This window comes from Fusarium sambucinum, chromosome I, assembly GCF_050947815.1.
Source record: "Fusarium sambucinum isolate potato_lamoka chromosome I, whole genome shotgun sequence".
Classification (NCBI taxonomy): Eukaryota; Fungi; Ascomycota; class Sordariomycetes; order Hypocreales; family Nectriaceae; genus Fusarium; species Fusarium sambucinum.
Window position 1 is genome coordinate 5192787 of NC_139294.1, and position 15527 is coordinate 5208313.

General features: G+C 47.6%; 8 protein-coding genes across 8 annotated transcripts; 4 read left to right on the plus strand and 4 right to left on the minus strand.

Moving 5' to 3' along the window:
* Positions 1-1035: 1035 nt before the first annotated feature.
* FSST1_004376 (guanine nucleotide exchange factor) lies at positions 1036-2596 on the plus strand (the record flags this gene model as incomplete). The annotated part of the gene is made up of 4 exons (XM_083230545.1): positions 1036-1150; positions 1200-1276; positions 1350-2437; positions 2491-2596. The coding sequence occupies 4 exons, from the start codon at positions 1036-1038 to the stop codon at positions 2594-2596; spliced, it is 1386 nt and encodes a 461-aa protein (XP_083087806.1).
* A 766-nt stretch (positions 2597-3362) lies between these two features.
* Positions 3363-4115, plus strand: FSST1_004377 (chromo domain-containing protein; the record flags this gene model as incomplete). The annotated part of the gene is made up of 2 exons (XM_083230546.1): positions 3363-3433; positions 3494-4115. The coding sequence occupies 2 exons, from the start codon at positions 3363-3365 to the stop codon at positions 4113-4115; spliced, it is 693 nt and encodes a 230-aa protein (XP_083087807.1).
* A 156-nt stretch (positions 4116-4271) lies between these two features.
* FSST1_004378 (anthrone oxygenase family protein) lies at positions 4272-4815 on the minus strand (the record flags this gene model as incomplete). The annotated part of the gene is made up of 2 exons (XM_083230547.1): positions 4272-4687; positions 4743-4815. The coding sequence occupies 2 exons, from the start codon at positions 4813-4815 to the stop codon at positions 4272-4274; spliced, it is 489 nt and encodes a 162-aa protein (XP_083087808.1).
* A 355-nt stretch (positions 4816-5170) lies between these two features.
* On the minus strand, positions 5171-5863 carry FSST1_004379 (GNAT domain-containing protein; the record flags this gene model as incomplete). The annotated part of the gene is made up of 1 exon (XM_083230548.1): positions 5171-5863. The coding sequence occupies one exon, from the start codon at positions 5861-5863 to the stop codon at positions 5171-5173; it is 693 nt and encodes a 230-aa protein (XP_083087809.1).
* Positions 5864-6533: 670 nt separating this feature from the next.
* Positions 6534-8657, plus strand: FSST1_004380 (uncharacterized protein; the record flags this gene model as incomplete). Its single annotated transcript, XM_083230549.1, has 1 exon — positions 6534-8657. The coding sequence occupies one exon, from the start codon at positions 6534-6536 to the stop codon at positions 8655-8657; it is 2124 nt and encodes a 707-aa protein (XP_083087810.1).
* Positions 8658-8844: 187 nt separating this feature from the next.
* Positions 8845-9498, minus strand: FSST1_004381 (60S ribosomal protein eL20; the record flags this gene model as incomplete). The annotated part of the gene is made up of 3 exons (XM_083230551.1): positions 8845-9003; positions 9065-9241; positions 9304-9498. The coding sequence occupies 3 exons, from the start codon at positions 9496-9498 to the stop codon at positions 8845-8847; spliced, it is 531 nt and encodes a 176-aa protein (XP_083087811.1).
* Positions 9499-10369: 871 nt separating this feature from the next.
* On the plus strand, positions 10370-12177 carry FSST1_004382 (uncharacterized protein; the record flags this gene model as incomplete). The annotated part of the gene is made up of 6 exons (XM_083230552.1): positions 10370-10654; positions 10702-10994; positions 11051-11282; positions 11331-11392; positions 11442-11853; positions 12094-12177. The coding sequence occupies 6 exons, from the start codon at positions 10370-10372 to the stop codon at positions 12175-12177; spliced, it is 1368 nt and encodes a 455-aa protein (XP_083087812.1).
* A 1149-nt stretch (positions 12178-13326) lies between these two features.
* On the minus strand, positions 13327-14347 carry FSST1_004383 (BTB/POZ domain-containing protein; the record flags this gene model as incomplete). Its single annotated transcript, XM_083230553.1, has 4 exons — positions 13327-13360; positions 13414-13645; positions 13698-14107; positions 14160-14347. The coding sequence occupies 4 exons, from the start codon at positions 14345-14347 to the stop codon at positions 13327-13329; spliced, it is 864 nt and encodes a 287-aa protein (XP_083087813.1).
* Between the last annotated feature and the right edge of the window lie 1180 nt (positions 14348-15527).

A 15527-nucleotide genomic window follows, 5' to 3' on the forward strand; every position in this document is an offset into this window, starting at 1 on the left:
GAAACAATGGGGTATATAGACCCAATGATGGAAATGTATTAGAGGAGCTGGGATATAAGAGAGTGTGTAATTTTATCAGCTGGTGGTATGCGCAGCTTTCAAGTCTGAGTCCCTGGAATCCATAAGTCGAGGAAGCAACCGTACATGAATCTGGGTAAGGTAAAGTAAATGCTTGACAGGTCCGCGCTTCTGTTCTCCGGGCCAACGCGCGAGACAAACGCGATTTAGCACGTTAAAAAGCGCGATTCAATTAAAACTTTACTGCAAGGTCCGTGCCTTCTAGTAGGGGCCCCCTACTGGGTAGCAGAAAAAATGGCCTCACAGGTCTTAGGGTATAAAAATAAGTAGTCTAAGGACTATGGCCAAACAGACATAAACTGACCTACTAATTTCATCTCTTAGGCTTCCAACGGCCAACTTTTCTGATACCCTGGGGTCCCCGAATTGAGCAGTTGAGTTAGTACGTACCTACCAATCTACAGCAGCACTCTGTACCCTCTCAATGCCAGAAAACATGTCCGAAAATCACAAGAGGTGAAATAATAAGTCGCCCCTTATAAATATATAGAGTAAACTATCAGTTGACTTATTTCTAGGTATATCCTAACGCCTAGAGGTCAACTCTCCTGTTACTCCCCCCCTGTATCTGTATCTGAGATTTTAGGTAAGCGAGACCGCCTTTGTACCCGCTACAGATTAAGCACGGGCGCTATCGTGGCAATTGCAGGTACTTGGAACTCCTCAGCTTCGAATTGGAGAGGACAGAATGACAGTCAATACGGCAATACCAACCGAAGATTGTCTATCTGTACCTTCCGTTTTGAGTTCAGATGGTGATGATGGAATGAGTGATGGTGTAAATAGACTCTTTAACTGTCAGCCCTGTTCTTCTACCTTAAGTCTTCAACTAGCAATACCTACCTCCTACCGCTTGTTAGTGGCTCAAGTGAAATTCATACCATCCATCTTCTCCCCGCTCATCCCAAACCACACTTGAACATCATTCATGAGCGCATACGCTGTACAACATTGATAATGGCCACTCTTCCACCTTCTGGCTTGCCCACAGGAGCTGACAAGCTCGAATACATCAAGGAACTGATCAATGACCTTACCGAAGATCTCAAAGAGGAGCTTTATCTTCCAGATGGTGTGTAACTCGAAAGGAGCAGATGAAACCCTGCTAATGTCAATGTTAGATCGCGCTGCAGCTTTGGACCAACTAAAAGTACTCACTCGAGACCCTACTAACGCTGATCCCCTCTACACAGAAGAGGTCTGTAAACTCCCCTGTCCTCTCCGCAGAGGACTGAATGTGGTCTTGCTGTATCGCTGACCATCTTCAACAGGGCGTTTCTATGCTCCTTCGACATGCCTATGACAAACCATCCACTAAGAGCGCTGATGCCGCACGGCGAGTGCTGGCCAATGCTATGGTGCTCAAGCCCGTCACTCGGGAGATATTTGTCAACAAAGGCTTTGCTCCCAATGCCTGCCAGGGGCTTAATGGCGGTAGTTTTGATGATGAGTTCCTCAACTCTCGCATCTTGTTTTTGTCAACTTACGGTACCAACGTTGACTTGAAGAAACTCATAGATGACGAGAAGTTGGCGGATCGCATCTCCGAGAACCTTGCTCGGCATGCAAAGGAGTCAAAAGCCAAAAGTGACACGATGCAAAGCATGGCACTAGTTGAAACCGCCAAGCTCTTATTCAATGTCACCCATTTCTGTCCCGACAAATCGTCTTCATTCAATTCAGCGATACCGCACTTGGTGGCTTTGCTTCTCCGTCAAGACATTTCGCAGACGAAGCCGCTTGACCCGCCCGTTGGGTTCATAATCAACGCCCTTGCCAACCTCGACATAGGGTCATCAGGTTGTCAAAAGTTTATTCACCCAGAGGAAGATCCCGAAAAGGCGGTATCTCAATTGATCAGTATTCTGGATGCCGCAATGAAGAATGTTCCTGACAATCAACTGGACGCTACCGTAACACCACTAGTCGGTGTTATAAAGAGCATACACGAGCATGCTCCCAACTCCAGTAAGAAGTACATGCGAGAAAAGCTTTTGCCTACTGAGGAGGATCGAAAAGAGGTCCTTGGTAAGGGAGATGCATTGTCTGCCAAGCTACTTCAAAACTTCAACAATCCCTTGGCTCCATCTATCGGAACCGTCATCCAGTTCCTCCTTTACGACCTCTCGGACAATGATGCCAACAAGTTTGTGGAAAATGTTGGCTATGGCTTTGCATCAGGCTTCCTTTTCCAAAACAATATACCGATCCCTCCTTCAGCTTCAGACCCTGGTTCACAGAAACCAGTCAATCCCGTCACTGGTCAGCACGTTGATGCAGAAAAGCCTGTCGACGAGCCTGAAATGACAGAAGAGGAAAAGGAACGGGAAGCTGAAAGACTCTTTGTTTTGTTTGAAAGGTATGATTGTACTCAAACTATCGTCTCTGTGCAAAAGGCTAACAGACTCTTAGATTGAAAAAGACGGGCATTGTCGATATTCAGAATCCAGTGGAGGCTGCTGTTAGGGAGGGCCGTTATAGGGAGCTGAGAGACGATGAAGTGGAGGAAATTGAATGAGCTGCTTAACTACTAACTCATTCTTTCATCGACTTTTTGATGAGTCGCAAAGTAGCTTGTTCTGTTTATGAACCAATTGTAGATAAACCAACTGAACCCTGTAGATTAATAAGGACAAAGACGAAAGTTGGTGTTTAATAAACGGGCATAATGCTTTCGTGGCTGCCTTCAGAAACAAGGCCGGCTTAATCTAAATCACTGTACTGATTCGTGACAAAACAGGCAGACGGTGTTTACTGGCCCTCTTGAAAATAAATACAACGAGAGCCACCTCAACATCACCGGGTTTTTTTTCTCGTAGATTGCACATCAACTCACTTCATCCAACACAAGCGGCAGGCGTGTCTGTGGTCTCCTCTACCCTTTATTACCTACCTCTTTGACTATATTATTCGACACCCCGCGACTAGTTTTCTTGTTTTCAACACTTTACGCTGCTTTGGCATCAACAAGTTGTTGTTATCCGCACACCACTTTATTTCATTTTTTTGCCTTTCACACAGGACAGGCTCTGTGTCTTATTCATCCTTACGTTTGCGCATCAAGGTTCAAACAAAGACGCATTCATACTTGAATTTCTGTCCGCGGTTACAACTAGTCTTCCTTCAGGACCCAGAGAGCTAATCATCATAGGCTCAAGGCTTGCTCTGCGATACCAGCAACGGCCGTTGATTCTCTCACAAGAGCATCCTCACAATCAGATCCGGACAAACACACAACATCTCCTATCTTTTTTACCTTATCCTTGCCTTCGCTACTCGGCAAGATGCCTGATCCCAAACGTACGCCTACTGTTTTCTATGCTCGCGATAAATCGCCGCTGGGAGAGTCTAACGAGTATGTATTGATTGACCTTCTGTTCAAGAGCACAATTTACTAATCTTGAAATATTATCAGTCCTCTCGAGAGCATTGAGGGTGATGAGCCGCCTCTAGTGAACATTGAATCCGACATCGTTGGATATGAGAGAAACGACGAGGAATCTGTCACCCCTCAACTTGGTGATGATATAGAGATGACCGCACCTGCAAAACGGTCCCTCTCACCGGAAGAGGAGGTTCCAGATGAGCCCCCAAAGAGAAAGGCCGGTCGTCCACCCAAGCGCTGTCGTCGCGCTGACGTGAATGAGGATGCTCCTCCAAGGCGCTCACAGCGAGTCGCCTCTGTTGCTTCCTCAGTCGATGAGGAGGATTCCAAGCCAGCTAAGACCCCAGTGAAGCGAGGCCGTGGACGCCCTCCCAAGAAAAAGAGAGCCGTAACTATTGAGGCCCTACGAGCCAGCACTCCTACGAAGAGACGATCTGATCGTATTGTTGCTAAGCCTAAGGCGGCTGATGCTGGTTCTGAGATCGAATGGGAGGTAGAAAAGATTTTGGATTCAGGAATTGACGGTCCTACTGGCGTGCATCTTTACCTGGTCAAGTGGAAGGGGTTTTCTAACAAAGAGAACACATGGGAGCCAAAGAAGAATTTGGGCAACTGCCACAAGATCCTTGGGGAGTTTGAAAAGAAGCATTAGGGGGGCGAAGGCCATTAGGGGTGGGAGAATGACTGCATTCGAGGATGTTGTGAGCTGGAACAAAGACACGACTGGACACATTAGCACTAAGTTCGTATTATTCATGAAGCGTATCGAAATGTCGTCTTAAATTCTTGCCTCCTCTTTCTAATGCGATTACAGAGACTGAAATAATGTTGAGAAGCCAGCAACAGCTCCAGCTAGTGGAATCAAGCTTCGCACCAGATTCAAAAATCCCCATCTTCCGATCAATTTGGCCACATCCTCCTGTGAAGCTTCCAAGGTCCCGGCCACCGCCTTGAACAAGAGCTCGTTTGTCGATTTCATGAAGAGAATTGTGAATGGAATAATAGAGACCGTCGAAACTGCACCTACGACCAATCCCTTCCAGGCATGACCTTGTTTTTGGGCTGTGTATGCTGCGTAGAAATAGGCCGCGGTTGTTGTTACAGCAAACTTGGGCATGAGAGCGAAACCGCGGTTGAAGAGTTCGTGCCATACGATTGTGCTGGAGGGTGCTGGAAGTTGGAGAGCGGCTGGAACGCCAGCAAGTGATAGAGAGGCTATGAAGCCTGTTGGTTGTTATGAGCATGGGCAATGTACGAAATGAGATCATGGATATCTTACCTGAAGCCCAAACCGAGCCTGCGATGCCCGTGGCTGAGGCCAGAAGCGATGGGAGGGGGGCTGAGACTGGCATTGTGATATTGATGTTTTGTTTAATTGATGAGTATGGATGTATGTTGGACTTGTCTGCTGATTGTTTAGAGAATTGAATATCATAACACTGGGTGCTTTGGCCTCTATAAATAATGACGGCTATCATAAATTGTAAGTCCATGACAAAATAGACCTTTCAGAGTCCAAGAGATTCTGGAGCCTCTTGTCCGAATTATTGTTTCATTATGGCCGGATCAAAAGTGGAACTCATCCGGACTGGAAACTATCACGGACTTCTAAAATGTCCGATCACGGCCGATCAAATCATCAGTATCCGATCGGTTGGAGGCCGATTGGTCAACGTGGGTATTGTATAGCCCTTTTCGGTCGTTGACTCACTGCGAGTTACCAACTTTTCCCTTGCGCGCAAAAAAACCATGTATGATGGTTCCCTCGAGGTGGCCCTTAGCATCAGGTTCCGTCCATGATGAGGCAAACTCCATCCCAGACTTCTTGAGGACATTTTGGCTGGCAATATGATCACCTAACGTCATGGCCGAGATGCACTCGTCTTGGACCTCACCATCGCCCAGGGTCGTATTCTTATCCACCGAGATTTCAACTTCATTCCTTGGCAACGACCACCAATGATCGAGATAGCCTTTGACAAACTCGGAAGCGTAACCCTTGCCCCAATGCACCTTTAAGAACTGATATCCTATGGCCGGCCAGCCAAGTTCAGCGGACCACACGCAAGAACCTCCCATTCCGACAAACTCGCCAGTCTCGGTGAGGTAGATAAGCCAGTCGTAACCTTTGACATCGTTTGGAGGTAGACGACGATCGAGACTCTTTTGTGTTTCTTCCATCTCTATATCAGGGCGACCTTGGGTTGACCAGATCATGCCTTCGGGTTCTGTACGAACAGCACGGACATGTTTGAAGTCGTCCTGCGTCATGTGTCGCATCGTCAAACGTTCTGTCTGGAATGGTTTTCGCTCGCTATTGGGAGGGAGAGGATAGACGGGAAGTGTTGTCTTGACCTTGACATAGTCAAGAGGTGGTTTTGGAAGGGGATCCATTGCCATTGTTGTTACAGGGTAAGGTGAGCGCGAAAGGCGAAGTGAGTGAAAGTAAGCGAGTGTAGGTAATTGATTGAGATCGTTATGACTGTTTGTGTTTTATACTGCTGTGTCTCCGAAGTCGTCAACACGGAAGGAAAGACAGTGAGTCACGGACCTGTCTTCTCTGCTGAGTATGAATCGGATGAATATCCATCAGCACTTACGAAGCGTAGGAACGTTACTACAAAAGTTCCACCTGTCTAGTACCCTGCAGCTACAGCATCAAATTCCTCAAATGAACGATAACAAATGATTTAGTAAGTCAAAGACCCTTGAAAAGATAAAAATGATTGAACGAGGTTAGCTTCAGCCCTAGGAGTGAATCCTTCACATGCCTGAAAGTTAATAGGCACAAAAACAAAGACCCAGGCAACCCGGGCCAGGTAAAGACAGATACGACCTGGGTAAGATCGATTTGGGCGTAAAGTCAACCCCCAAAAATCGAGACGTCACGACCTAATAAATCGACATGGGGTGGGGCTGTTTTCCGGCACTTCTTTTCGTTGAAGACAGCCTTTATTAAACTTTATGAGCCCCAACGGCGAGATCAAGAAGAGTTGACTATTTTCGCAACCGTTTAACGTTAGAAACATTACCTAGTTACGTGTCGCTTACATCTGCTCAGGTGCTCAATATGAGTACCCGCGAAGGCCGCCCGGCCAAAGTACTCAGTTGCTCCAATTGTCGCACACGCAAAATAAAATGCGACAAGATACAACCGTTTTGCGGTCAATGTTCTCGATTTGGCCTCGATTGCGTATTTCCTTCGAGAAAACCAACTAGGCGTGCGCCAAGACCGCGTCAAAGTGAACTCCTTGATAGGATCAGTCGTCTTGAAAACATCGTCAACCAGGCTGACCCCGCCAAGCTGAAGCAGTTGGATGAGGAGGATATCAACCCGCAACCTGGTACAACAATTTCGCTGGCCGCCACTTTGAACGATCACTGTGACGAGTCACAGGCTGCAGGTGCTCAAGCTGCCAATGCAGAAGTCAGCGAGCAGTATCTCAGCTCAGGATTCTGGGGACACTTGTGTGCTGAGGTGGAAGGTATTCGACAAGCGTTGAATCAGCCATCTGAGGAGGATGATGACGATGAGGAGGGCGAGAGCCCAGAGTCCATGGATATGCACTCATCAGCTCCATCTGGCTACTTGCTTGGAAATTCCAACTACAGCTCGCGACAACCATTGGTACACCCTCATCCAAATATGATGATACGGCTATGGACAATTTACTCGCGCAACGTTGATCCTCTCATGAAAATCATACACCGTCCAACCATGAATAGACATTTCCAAGCCTATATTGAATCACCAACGACATATCGGTTCACTCCAGAGATCAACGCCGTCATATTTGCCATATACTTTTGCGCAGCTGCTTGCCTGACACCAGAATCTTGTTTCAAGCAGCTAGGAGAGAGCAAGGAGGTCATTACAAAGCGATACCGCGTGGCTGTGGAACGAGCGCTCGCAGAAGCAGATTATCTCAGTACTACCAAGCTCGAAACTCTGCAAGCCCTGACGCTTTACACCAGCATGATGCGTGTGCATTTACACGACCGGACGTCCTGGGTTCTCACATCACTTGTTGTCCGCATCGCCCAAGGCCTAAACCTACACCGAGACGGCGACGGTCACCGTTTCACACCGTTTGTGGCCGAGATGAGAAGACGTTTGTGGCATTTCATTGTTGTTATCGACATACGCGGCTCCGAAGATAGAGGTTCAGACTCAACGCTTGTTCGATCGAGCTGGGACACGGCAGATCCTACGCCGATCGACGACGTCGACTTTGGTCCTGACTCACCAGGACCTCTAATCCCCAAGACGACACCTGCCGACAACGTCGTCTGCATGTGTACAGCTATGTGCTCAAGCATCTTTGGCTTCTTGTCGCACCCACAGTACAGTGCCAAAGGCGAACCCGAGCAATTCTTGTACACAGAAGATGAGCTCATATCTCACATCCGTCGACTGGAAAACACCTTCATCCATACTGCTAGACCCTCTCATCTTCCTTCTCTTTACGCATCCGAGATCGCCCGTATTGTCATTCTCAAGCTTTGGTTGAACATACAGTATCCGTTCAATGGAGGACCGGCGCCGGACCGACCTCGTGTATCGAAAGAAACTATGCTACGTACGGCAATATCTATCATCGAGCTGCGCGAGCGTATGACCAAGAGTCAATGGGAGGACCGCTTCGCTTGGTGGACAGACACATATGTGCAGTGGCATCCTTTGGCAGTTGCGTTGGCTGAACTTTGCGTACAAACTGAGGGGGAGTTGGTGGAAAAGGCCTGGGTGGTTGTCGAGAGAACATTTCCTTCGTCGCGCGAACACATCGCCGACACAGCCAAAGGCTCACTTTGGCGGCCTATCAAGAAGTTGCTGAAGAAAGCAAGAGCCGCGAGGACTGAAGCGCTGCTGAAGCGAATGGATCTCAACGGCAGCTTGAGCCTGGACCCCGCGTCTTTTATGCCATCAGCCATGGATATGCCTCAACAGTTACAGTTTGATCCGACCCAGCAGATGACAGACATCCCAGTGTCTGGACCAGGCCTGACACAACAGTACGACACAAGCAGTATGAATCCTTCAATACTGTTCGATCCACCAGAAGTGTTGAATCTTGACTTTGGGATGGGATTGGAGCAAGGTGTGCCTATGGAGTGGTCATATTGGACAGAGTTTTTCAACGATACACAAATGGAGACATCTCCAGGAGGAAGCGGGACAGGGGAGTCGTCGTAACAGTTCACAATCGGTAGTCATTGCTAGTTTATAAACCCAATCAATTGTGCATCACACCGGCCAGCATCCTGCATGCTCAGAATTTTTTGGTTCATTCATTGCCCATTTTATTGAGCAAAGTCAGTTGATATTTCCATGATCCCGTTTAACACCCGCAGAGCCTAACCATCCTCTAAACCGAAATCATTTAAGCGAAAGTGGAAGGTCGCTTCGCGCTGAAGAGCTTCTGGGTGTTCTCCTTGGTGACACGGTGGGGGAGGGGGAAGCTCAGGTTCTTCTGGGTGAGCTGGCGGATGTAAGGTCGCTTGATGTCCTCGGTCTTCTCAATCTCGACGACGCGGAGGATCTGAGTAGTCATGTTAGTAATTGCGACGCGGAGTGTGCGGCTAGATGTGAGTTCGACGTACGTGGATGGACCTGAAGCGAGCACGGTGGCGGGCGGCCATGTCGGAGTAAAGGGACTCGACGGCATCTGTTCGGGACAGCTCACGGTACTCCTTGTACATGTTGTGCGTGCCGGAACGAGAGTCGTATCGGATCCAGATACCGAAGTTCTTGACCTTGAGGGGGTGCTTCTCGTGGACCTACAATACACAAGTTAGCCTGGGGCGCTGGTTTCGTCGAGTTGAGATTTGCTGTTACGTACCGACTTGACGCTGACGATCTCACCAGTGGCCTTCTTGACCTTCTTGAGACCGCGCAAGAAGTACCAGTATCGGGACTTAGCGACCGTCTCGTTGGGGGCGAAGATGGTCATGCGGTAGAGGGCGGGTGTAGGGTCAGCCTCGGTGGGCAAGTGGCGCCCGATGACCTCGTATTCCTGAAGACGGCCTGAATACATGGTCAGTATGTAAAGTTCCTGATGCTAATTGATCTGATGCCGCAAGCCGGAGGATAAGTGTCGAATTTCGAAAACGTGCTGTGTGTGGTGGGTAGGTCGAAATCTTTATGCCGAAATTCCAAAGTAGGTTTCCGTGCCAAAAATTGCTGGACCCGGCTTCAACGAGCAATCGAAAGCTGGGCGAGCGAATATTGAAGTTGCTGTGGTCCTTGATCCTTCGTCCTCGCTCTCCTCCTAATCGAGTTGAAGAAAAATCGAAATTGTTTTCTTTTCTTTTCGTCGTCTTTATCCTCCGGCGGGCGACATCGTTATGATCGAGCGCATAAAACAGAAAATTGCTTACCCATCTGTAATGCTAGTTAGTGATTTCCCTTGGTATGAGTCTGTATTGTCGACTTACTGTGACGTTGGTCAATTCCGGCTGCGAAGGTTAGTGAAGATGACCGAAGTTGAAAGACCAAGCGATAAATTTTTGTGCGAAGGTGAGAAGGCGAGAGACTGGGTCGCAGCTTCCGAGCCCTAGGTAGCCCAGCAGCGATTGGTCGGCTTATATGGGGCATCACGTGCATTCGATGTTCGAAGTCGCCAGGACAGGTGAGTCGTACGGCCAATCAGAAATGCCAAAACTCAAAGAAGTTGTGATGGGAAGGACGTGCGTTAGTGAAGGTGACTTCAACGATTGAGTGAGGCTGGTAACGACTTGATTAACTACAACTTTGGCATTCCACCAGCACATTTCAGAAACTGATGCTGCGTTGACCTACTACAGATATCACACGCTTTTTTATCTCGGATTTTACTGTCAATACTTAAGATTAATTGCGGCTGAATCTCTCACTCAAAGACCAACGCGTGCCTAATACTAATAACTATGAACACTACTTTCCAACAGTTCGCCGAGGCTCACTCACTACGCAATGGTTATAAACTTGCGCAAACACTCTCGCCTGTTCCTCCAGCAGATGATCCTCAGAGACTGATGGCTGTATGGCGTAGCACGAATTCTCACAGTGTCAAAGGCGATATCAAACACTTTATCAAGTCCAGCACAGCGCATAAACGGAAACTGGACCATGATGAGACAACAGGCTGGGTTGAGGTATACACTTCATACTGGAAAGCTGTTTCTGAGATCCTAGCAGGGGAAAGCGGAAAGGTAAGAGAGTGAGTCGGCTGTGAGACCCTTGCTAATCCAGAACGTAGTCTACATGGACGAAAGTGTACGAGGCATGGAAGGAACTGACCTCAGTACTCATCCGCGGATACAACTCGCATGGATTCGAAGCATGGACTATCCCATCTCTTTACATGGTGGGCAAGTACCTGCGGTTATTCGCGATTAAATCCGATGAGGAGCGCCGAGCCAAAGCCTTTGATAATGGCCCTGGAGCTTCGTTGATATCGGACGATTTCGATCCTGAAACAGACAAACAACTCCAACTGAGGGACTGTGAAGGTCATCTCAAGCGTATTTTCTCACTATGTTTGAATGATAGGTATGTTTCTTCTTTCCCTGGGTAAATGCACTATGACTGATTAGAATTACAATCAGAGCGCCACTCGAAGAATCACGAAAATGGGGAATCTACTTTATCATCAATCTCCTCTTCAAGACCTACTTTAAGTTGAATTCGGCCTCTCTGTCAAGAACCATTCTCAAGACGCTGGCTGTTTACAATGAAAAAGGAGACATGCCACCACTAGAGATGTTCCCCAAATCTCAGCGAGTAACCTTTAAGTTTTATGAGGGTGTCCTTCTCTTCTTGGAGGAGAACTACATCAAGGTCAGCATATTTTTCACTCATTGACGGACCAATCTAACATCATTTCAGGCTGAATCACACCTGAACGAAGCATGGCAATTGTGCCATAAAGACGCCCACGCACAATCTGAGTGAGTAAAAATCACTGCCGTCTGACGATGTTTACTGATTTGATGATAGGCGAATCCTTACCTACCTCATTCCCTGCCGTCTTCTCACCAGCCATGTCCTTCCTACTGAAGCCCTTCTTGAGAATTACCCACGACTCCAGGACCTCTTCCTCCCCCTAGCTACATGTATCAAGACCGGCAACTTACAGGCTTTCGACCAGGCACTACAGCGTGGGGAAGCTGAGTTTGTTAAGCGACGTATTTACCTAACCCTCGAGAGAGGTCGAGATATTGCCTTGCGTAACCTGCTACGTAAGGTCTTCATCGCTGGCGGGTTTGACGAATCGAAAGAGGGAGACGCAGCCCCAGTCCGTCGTACCAGAATCCCTGTAGCCGAGTTTCAAGCTGCCATTAGTATGGGCAGTGGTCATTTGGTTGATCCGGATGAGGTCGAGTGCTTGCTGGCCAACATGATTTACAAGGTAAGTTATCATCTCCCGTTTGCTCGGCAAGGCGCTGGCTGTCCCTTGAGCCGGTGGTATTTCTTTGGTTGAAAATACGGAAGTGTTTTGGCATCCGCGTGGCAGCCATTTGACTATATATTCGTCACCAAAATGTTACAATAAGTGATTGCCTGCCTGGGGCATCCACCATACATACTCACACTCCCCTCCATTGCAGCCTTACAAATATCTGAGTCACTAACATGCCTGCTTCTTTAGGATCTTATGAAAGGCTATATCGCACGGGAACGAGGTATCGTGGTGTTATCTAAAAAGGGAGCCTTCCCCGGGACGGGACTGTGATGTAAGGTTATCAAGGGGCGTTATTGGGCGAGAGAAATGGTCCGACAAGCGTGAAAGCTTAGCATCGTTTCTTGACACTGACTATTGCTACGATGAAATCACTTTTAGTAGCTAGTGGATAGATTCGCAACCGTCAGGATGACGCCTACGTCGGCAAATCATGAATCAGTTTCCACGATATCTATTGTATTTGCTTCTGTAGTCAAATCTCAGAAATGAGCCCACTCGGCATCTTTACTTATTGGCGTTGTTTCGCACCATATTCACGACGAAGCACAGCAGCGTGCACCGCCCTTGCATCTTGCGGTTTCGCAGCTGCACCTCATGCTTCTCTGCCCCCAACTGCTGATACGTTGCAAACAAGCCTGGACTTGCAGGTGTTTGTTTACTTTTGATGGCGTTTTGAGATTCATAGACTGGTTTTTCTGTCGAATCCTAAGTCATGTTGATACCCCCGCAGTGTACGCTTGTAGTTTGCATGGCTCGCTTCCTTTCACTCGCATGTTTAGATCGCACCTTATCCCCCAACGTGAATAACTACCGGGGATCTCTTCCGTTGTGAGTAACCTAGTGACACATGTTACAGGGTGTGATTGGACACACCTGATAAACCTTGTGGGGTTGAGTTTGCTGTTTTATCGGGAACTTTTGGTTCTCACTCAATTTACGATACCGGGAAAGGCGTGTTCTTAAGGTATGAAGTTTATTTGAAATATCGCTCTTTTCGAGATAGCTCGTCCAAAAGAGCGTCGTGAATAATAATACAATTTTTAACCCATCTGTCACAAACGACAATCTTGGTATCCTTAATCCGAAGTCGTCGTGAAAAATACCAACCAACCCAACTGGCTCTCTTTCAGCGAGACCATGTATCCAAAAATCCCATGCATCAAGAAAAGGAGCCCTCTAGGGGCTAGTAAGAAGGGTATTCATACAAAAAGAAATTTGACGCCAGATTAAAACCGTTGAAACGCCGTGAATAAGCAGATAGAACCCCAAACTCCAAACACAGGTATTCTCTTTAGTTTTATGGTATCGGCCAACCCGATGAAGCCAGCATCTCGTGTTAGGAAAGGGGAAGGAAAATCGTGTTTCATTAAATTCAAACAAAAGAAAAGAATAAAAGGCCACTTGTTGAGAGGATGGGCATTAGGAGAAGTGGCGGTTTGAGCGAGGAGTGTTTCTATAGCATGTTAGTTTTGACGGTCAGTGCTTGACATTAAGGCCTAAACTCACTGTGCAGTCGAGATGTCGTCGACGTGGTTGCAGAGAGCGACAAAAAGATCAAAGAAGAGCTGAGTGCCGCCGTTATACATCTCTAGTTGCATAGTTCCACTTCTCTTGAAGGTGCTGCGTGAGCGAATGATGAGAGCGAGATAGTGAGCTCGGAGCTTCGAGTCTGTGTCGGGAGTGTTGGCGTATGCGTATCTGGCTGAGGCCAAGATAGTGCTACACTGGATTCCAGATTCTGCGAATACTTGTAAGTAAGGGAATGAAAATATGAGAAGAAGAAAACATACGAAGCCCCTGCTTTCGCAGTGATAGCTTCTTGAGCTCATCGAGGCCATATTTTTCCGCTGCACAGTAGATGACAGTGTCTTTGAGAAGATCACCGTCGATACCACGATGGTAGACAGTGCTCTCAACAGCAGCACGCTGTTCTTCGCTTGCCGCCTCGAGTTCATAAGAGTTTCGACGCTTGTTGTGAACGAGACGAGGAGTGTAGTCACCCTTATACAAGAACTCAAGAACAGAGCTAAAGATCTCGGGCTCTTCGTCAGGAAGAGAAATACGTTTGCTGGCAGCGTCCATGTATCCATTTCGTAGAGCGTGGTTGAAGAAAGGACTGTTGGAGAGAACGTCTTCATGGGCGGCAAAGAGACGTTGTTCGCTACCGACGACAAGAGTGACGATAGGTGAAGCCATGTTACTGAAGTTTTGTAAGAAATTGTTACTTAGATGGACGATGGCGGTATACTTACTCTCCCATCGTGGTATCGCCACTGTTGCTGGTCATGGAAGTCATGGTTGGTCGGCGTTGATGGCGAGACTCATGTTTTCGCTTAGAAATGCCACTATCTTTGCTGAATGAAGCGCTGGATTTGCTGGCCTTGTGGCCTTTTGAGAAGCTCTTGGTTGAGCTCTCGTGTCGCCTGGAAGTGGAGAACATGTTGACTGGCCGTAAAAAATATTTCGAATAAAAAGACGAAATTTTGTATTATTAAAATGATAGGATTGTCTGTTGCTTTTATACTTGCTGGCTGATAACGTGGTGGGTGGCAGAGCAGGCAGAGATGGAACGAGGCAACAACAAAAAGAATGAGGCAGACGATGATGATAAAACGCCGGAATAAGATCGCCTCGGATAAAAATTGAAACCTACCTCAGGTTCAAATAGTGATTTTTGCAAAAGTGATCACTCTTCTGATTCGTCTCAGGATACGAGGAAAAGCCTACAGAATGGGAGAAATAGGAGCATCTTTATAACCTACGAGGCTTGCCCCGTGCGACTATGGGCTGCCTGATGTAGAGATACCCCCGCTGATAGAACATCCCTAATCATCCTCTGCATGAAGGCGAGTCAACCCTTGTTTGGTCTTGGTGATAAGTCGTAGCCCGACGCGCATGCCGATGGGTGTACGCGTAGGGGGAGGGGCGCGATATTGGAACGGGTGCACGTGATCCTTAACCAGGCATTTTAATTGAATCCAGGCGTCTGTCGTTGGAATTTTATAGGGGATGTCCAGGGATCGGATGAGAGGTGGGAGTCACAAAAAGGGGCTGGGACAAAAAGAAACAAAAACATGGACCGAACAAGTAAGGGGCCCTTGTTAGTGAGTTTGACTTATGCCTCTTTAATTGAAGCCTCAACGCCTTTGTACACGGTACGTAACAAATTGCAGCGGGCGAAGAGTGTCATGGTTCACCTCTGCAATTAGCAACTGTGGGGCTCTGCGTTCTGAAATGGGTCCTCTCAAGGCAGAAGCCTTCAAGCTCATGGGACTGCATGATAACGCATGCTCGGTGATGGAGCTGCAAGGCCCTGGAATAATGGTCGAGCCTCGTCATTTTTTGCATCATTCGAATCGCAAGCTTTAGTAGATTCAATTGGCTTCAATTGAGACTCGTATCAAGATACGTCAATCATGCATGGCTGATGAAGCTTTCAGCCATCTATCTAATCCTCACGACTTCACATCATGGCTTCTCGCCTCCGAGCACTCTCAACCGCAAACAACTTTTTTTCCTTTTTCCCCATGCTTCTTTAATTGATAGTGGGCCATTTAGCCTTGTTCCATGGTCTGTGTGTATGCTTTAGCAAGGGGCACCAAGGTAAGGTACCTGGCATA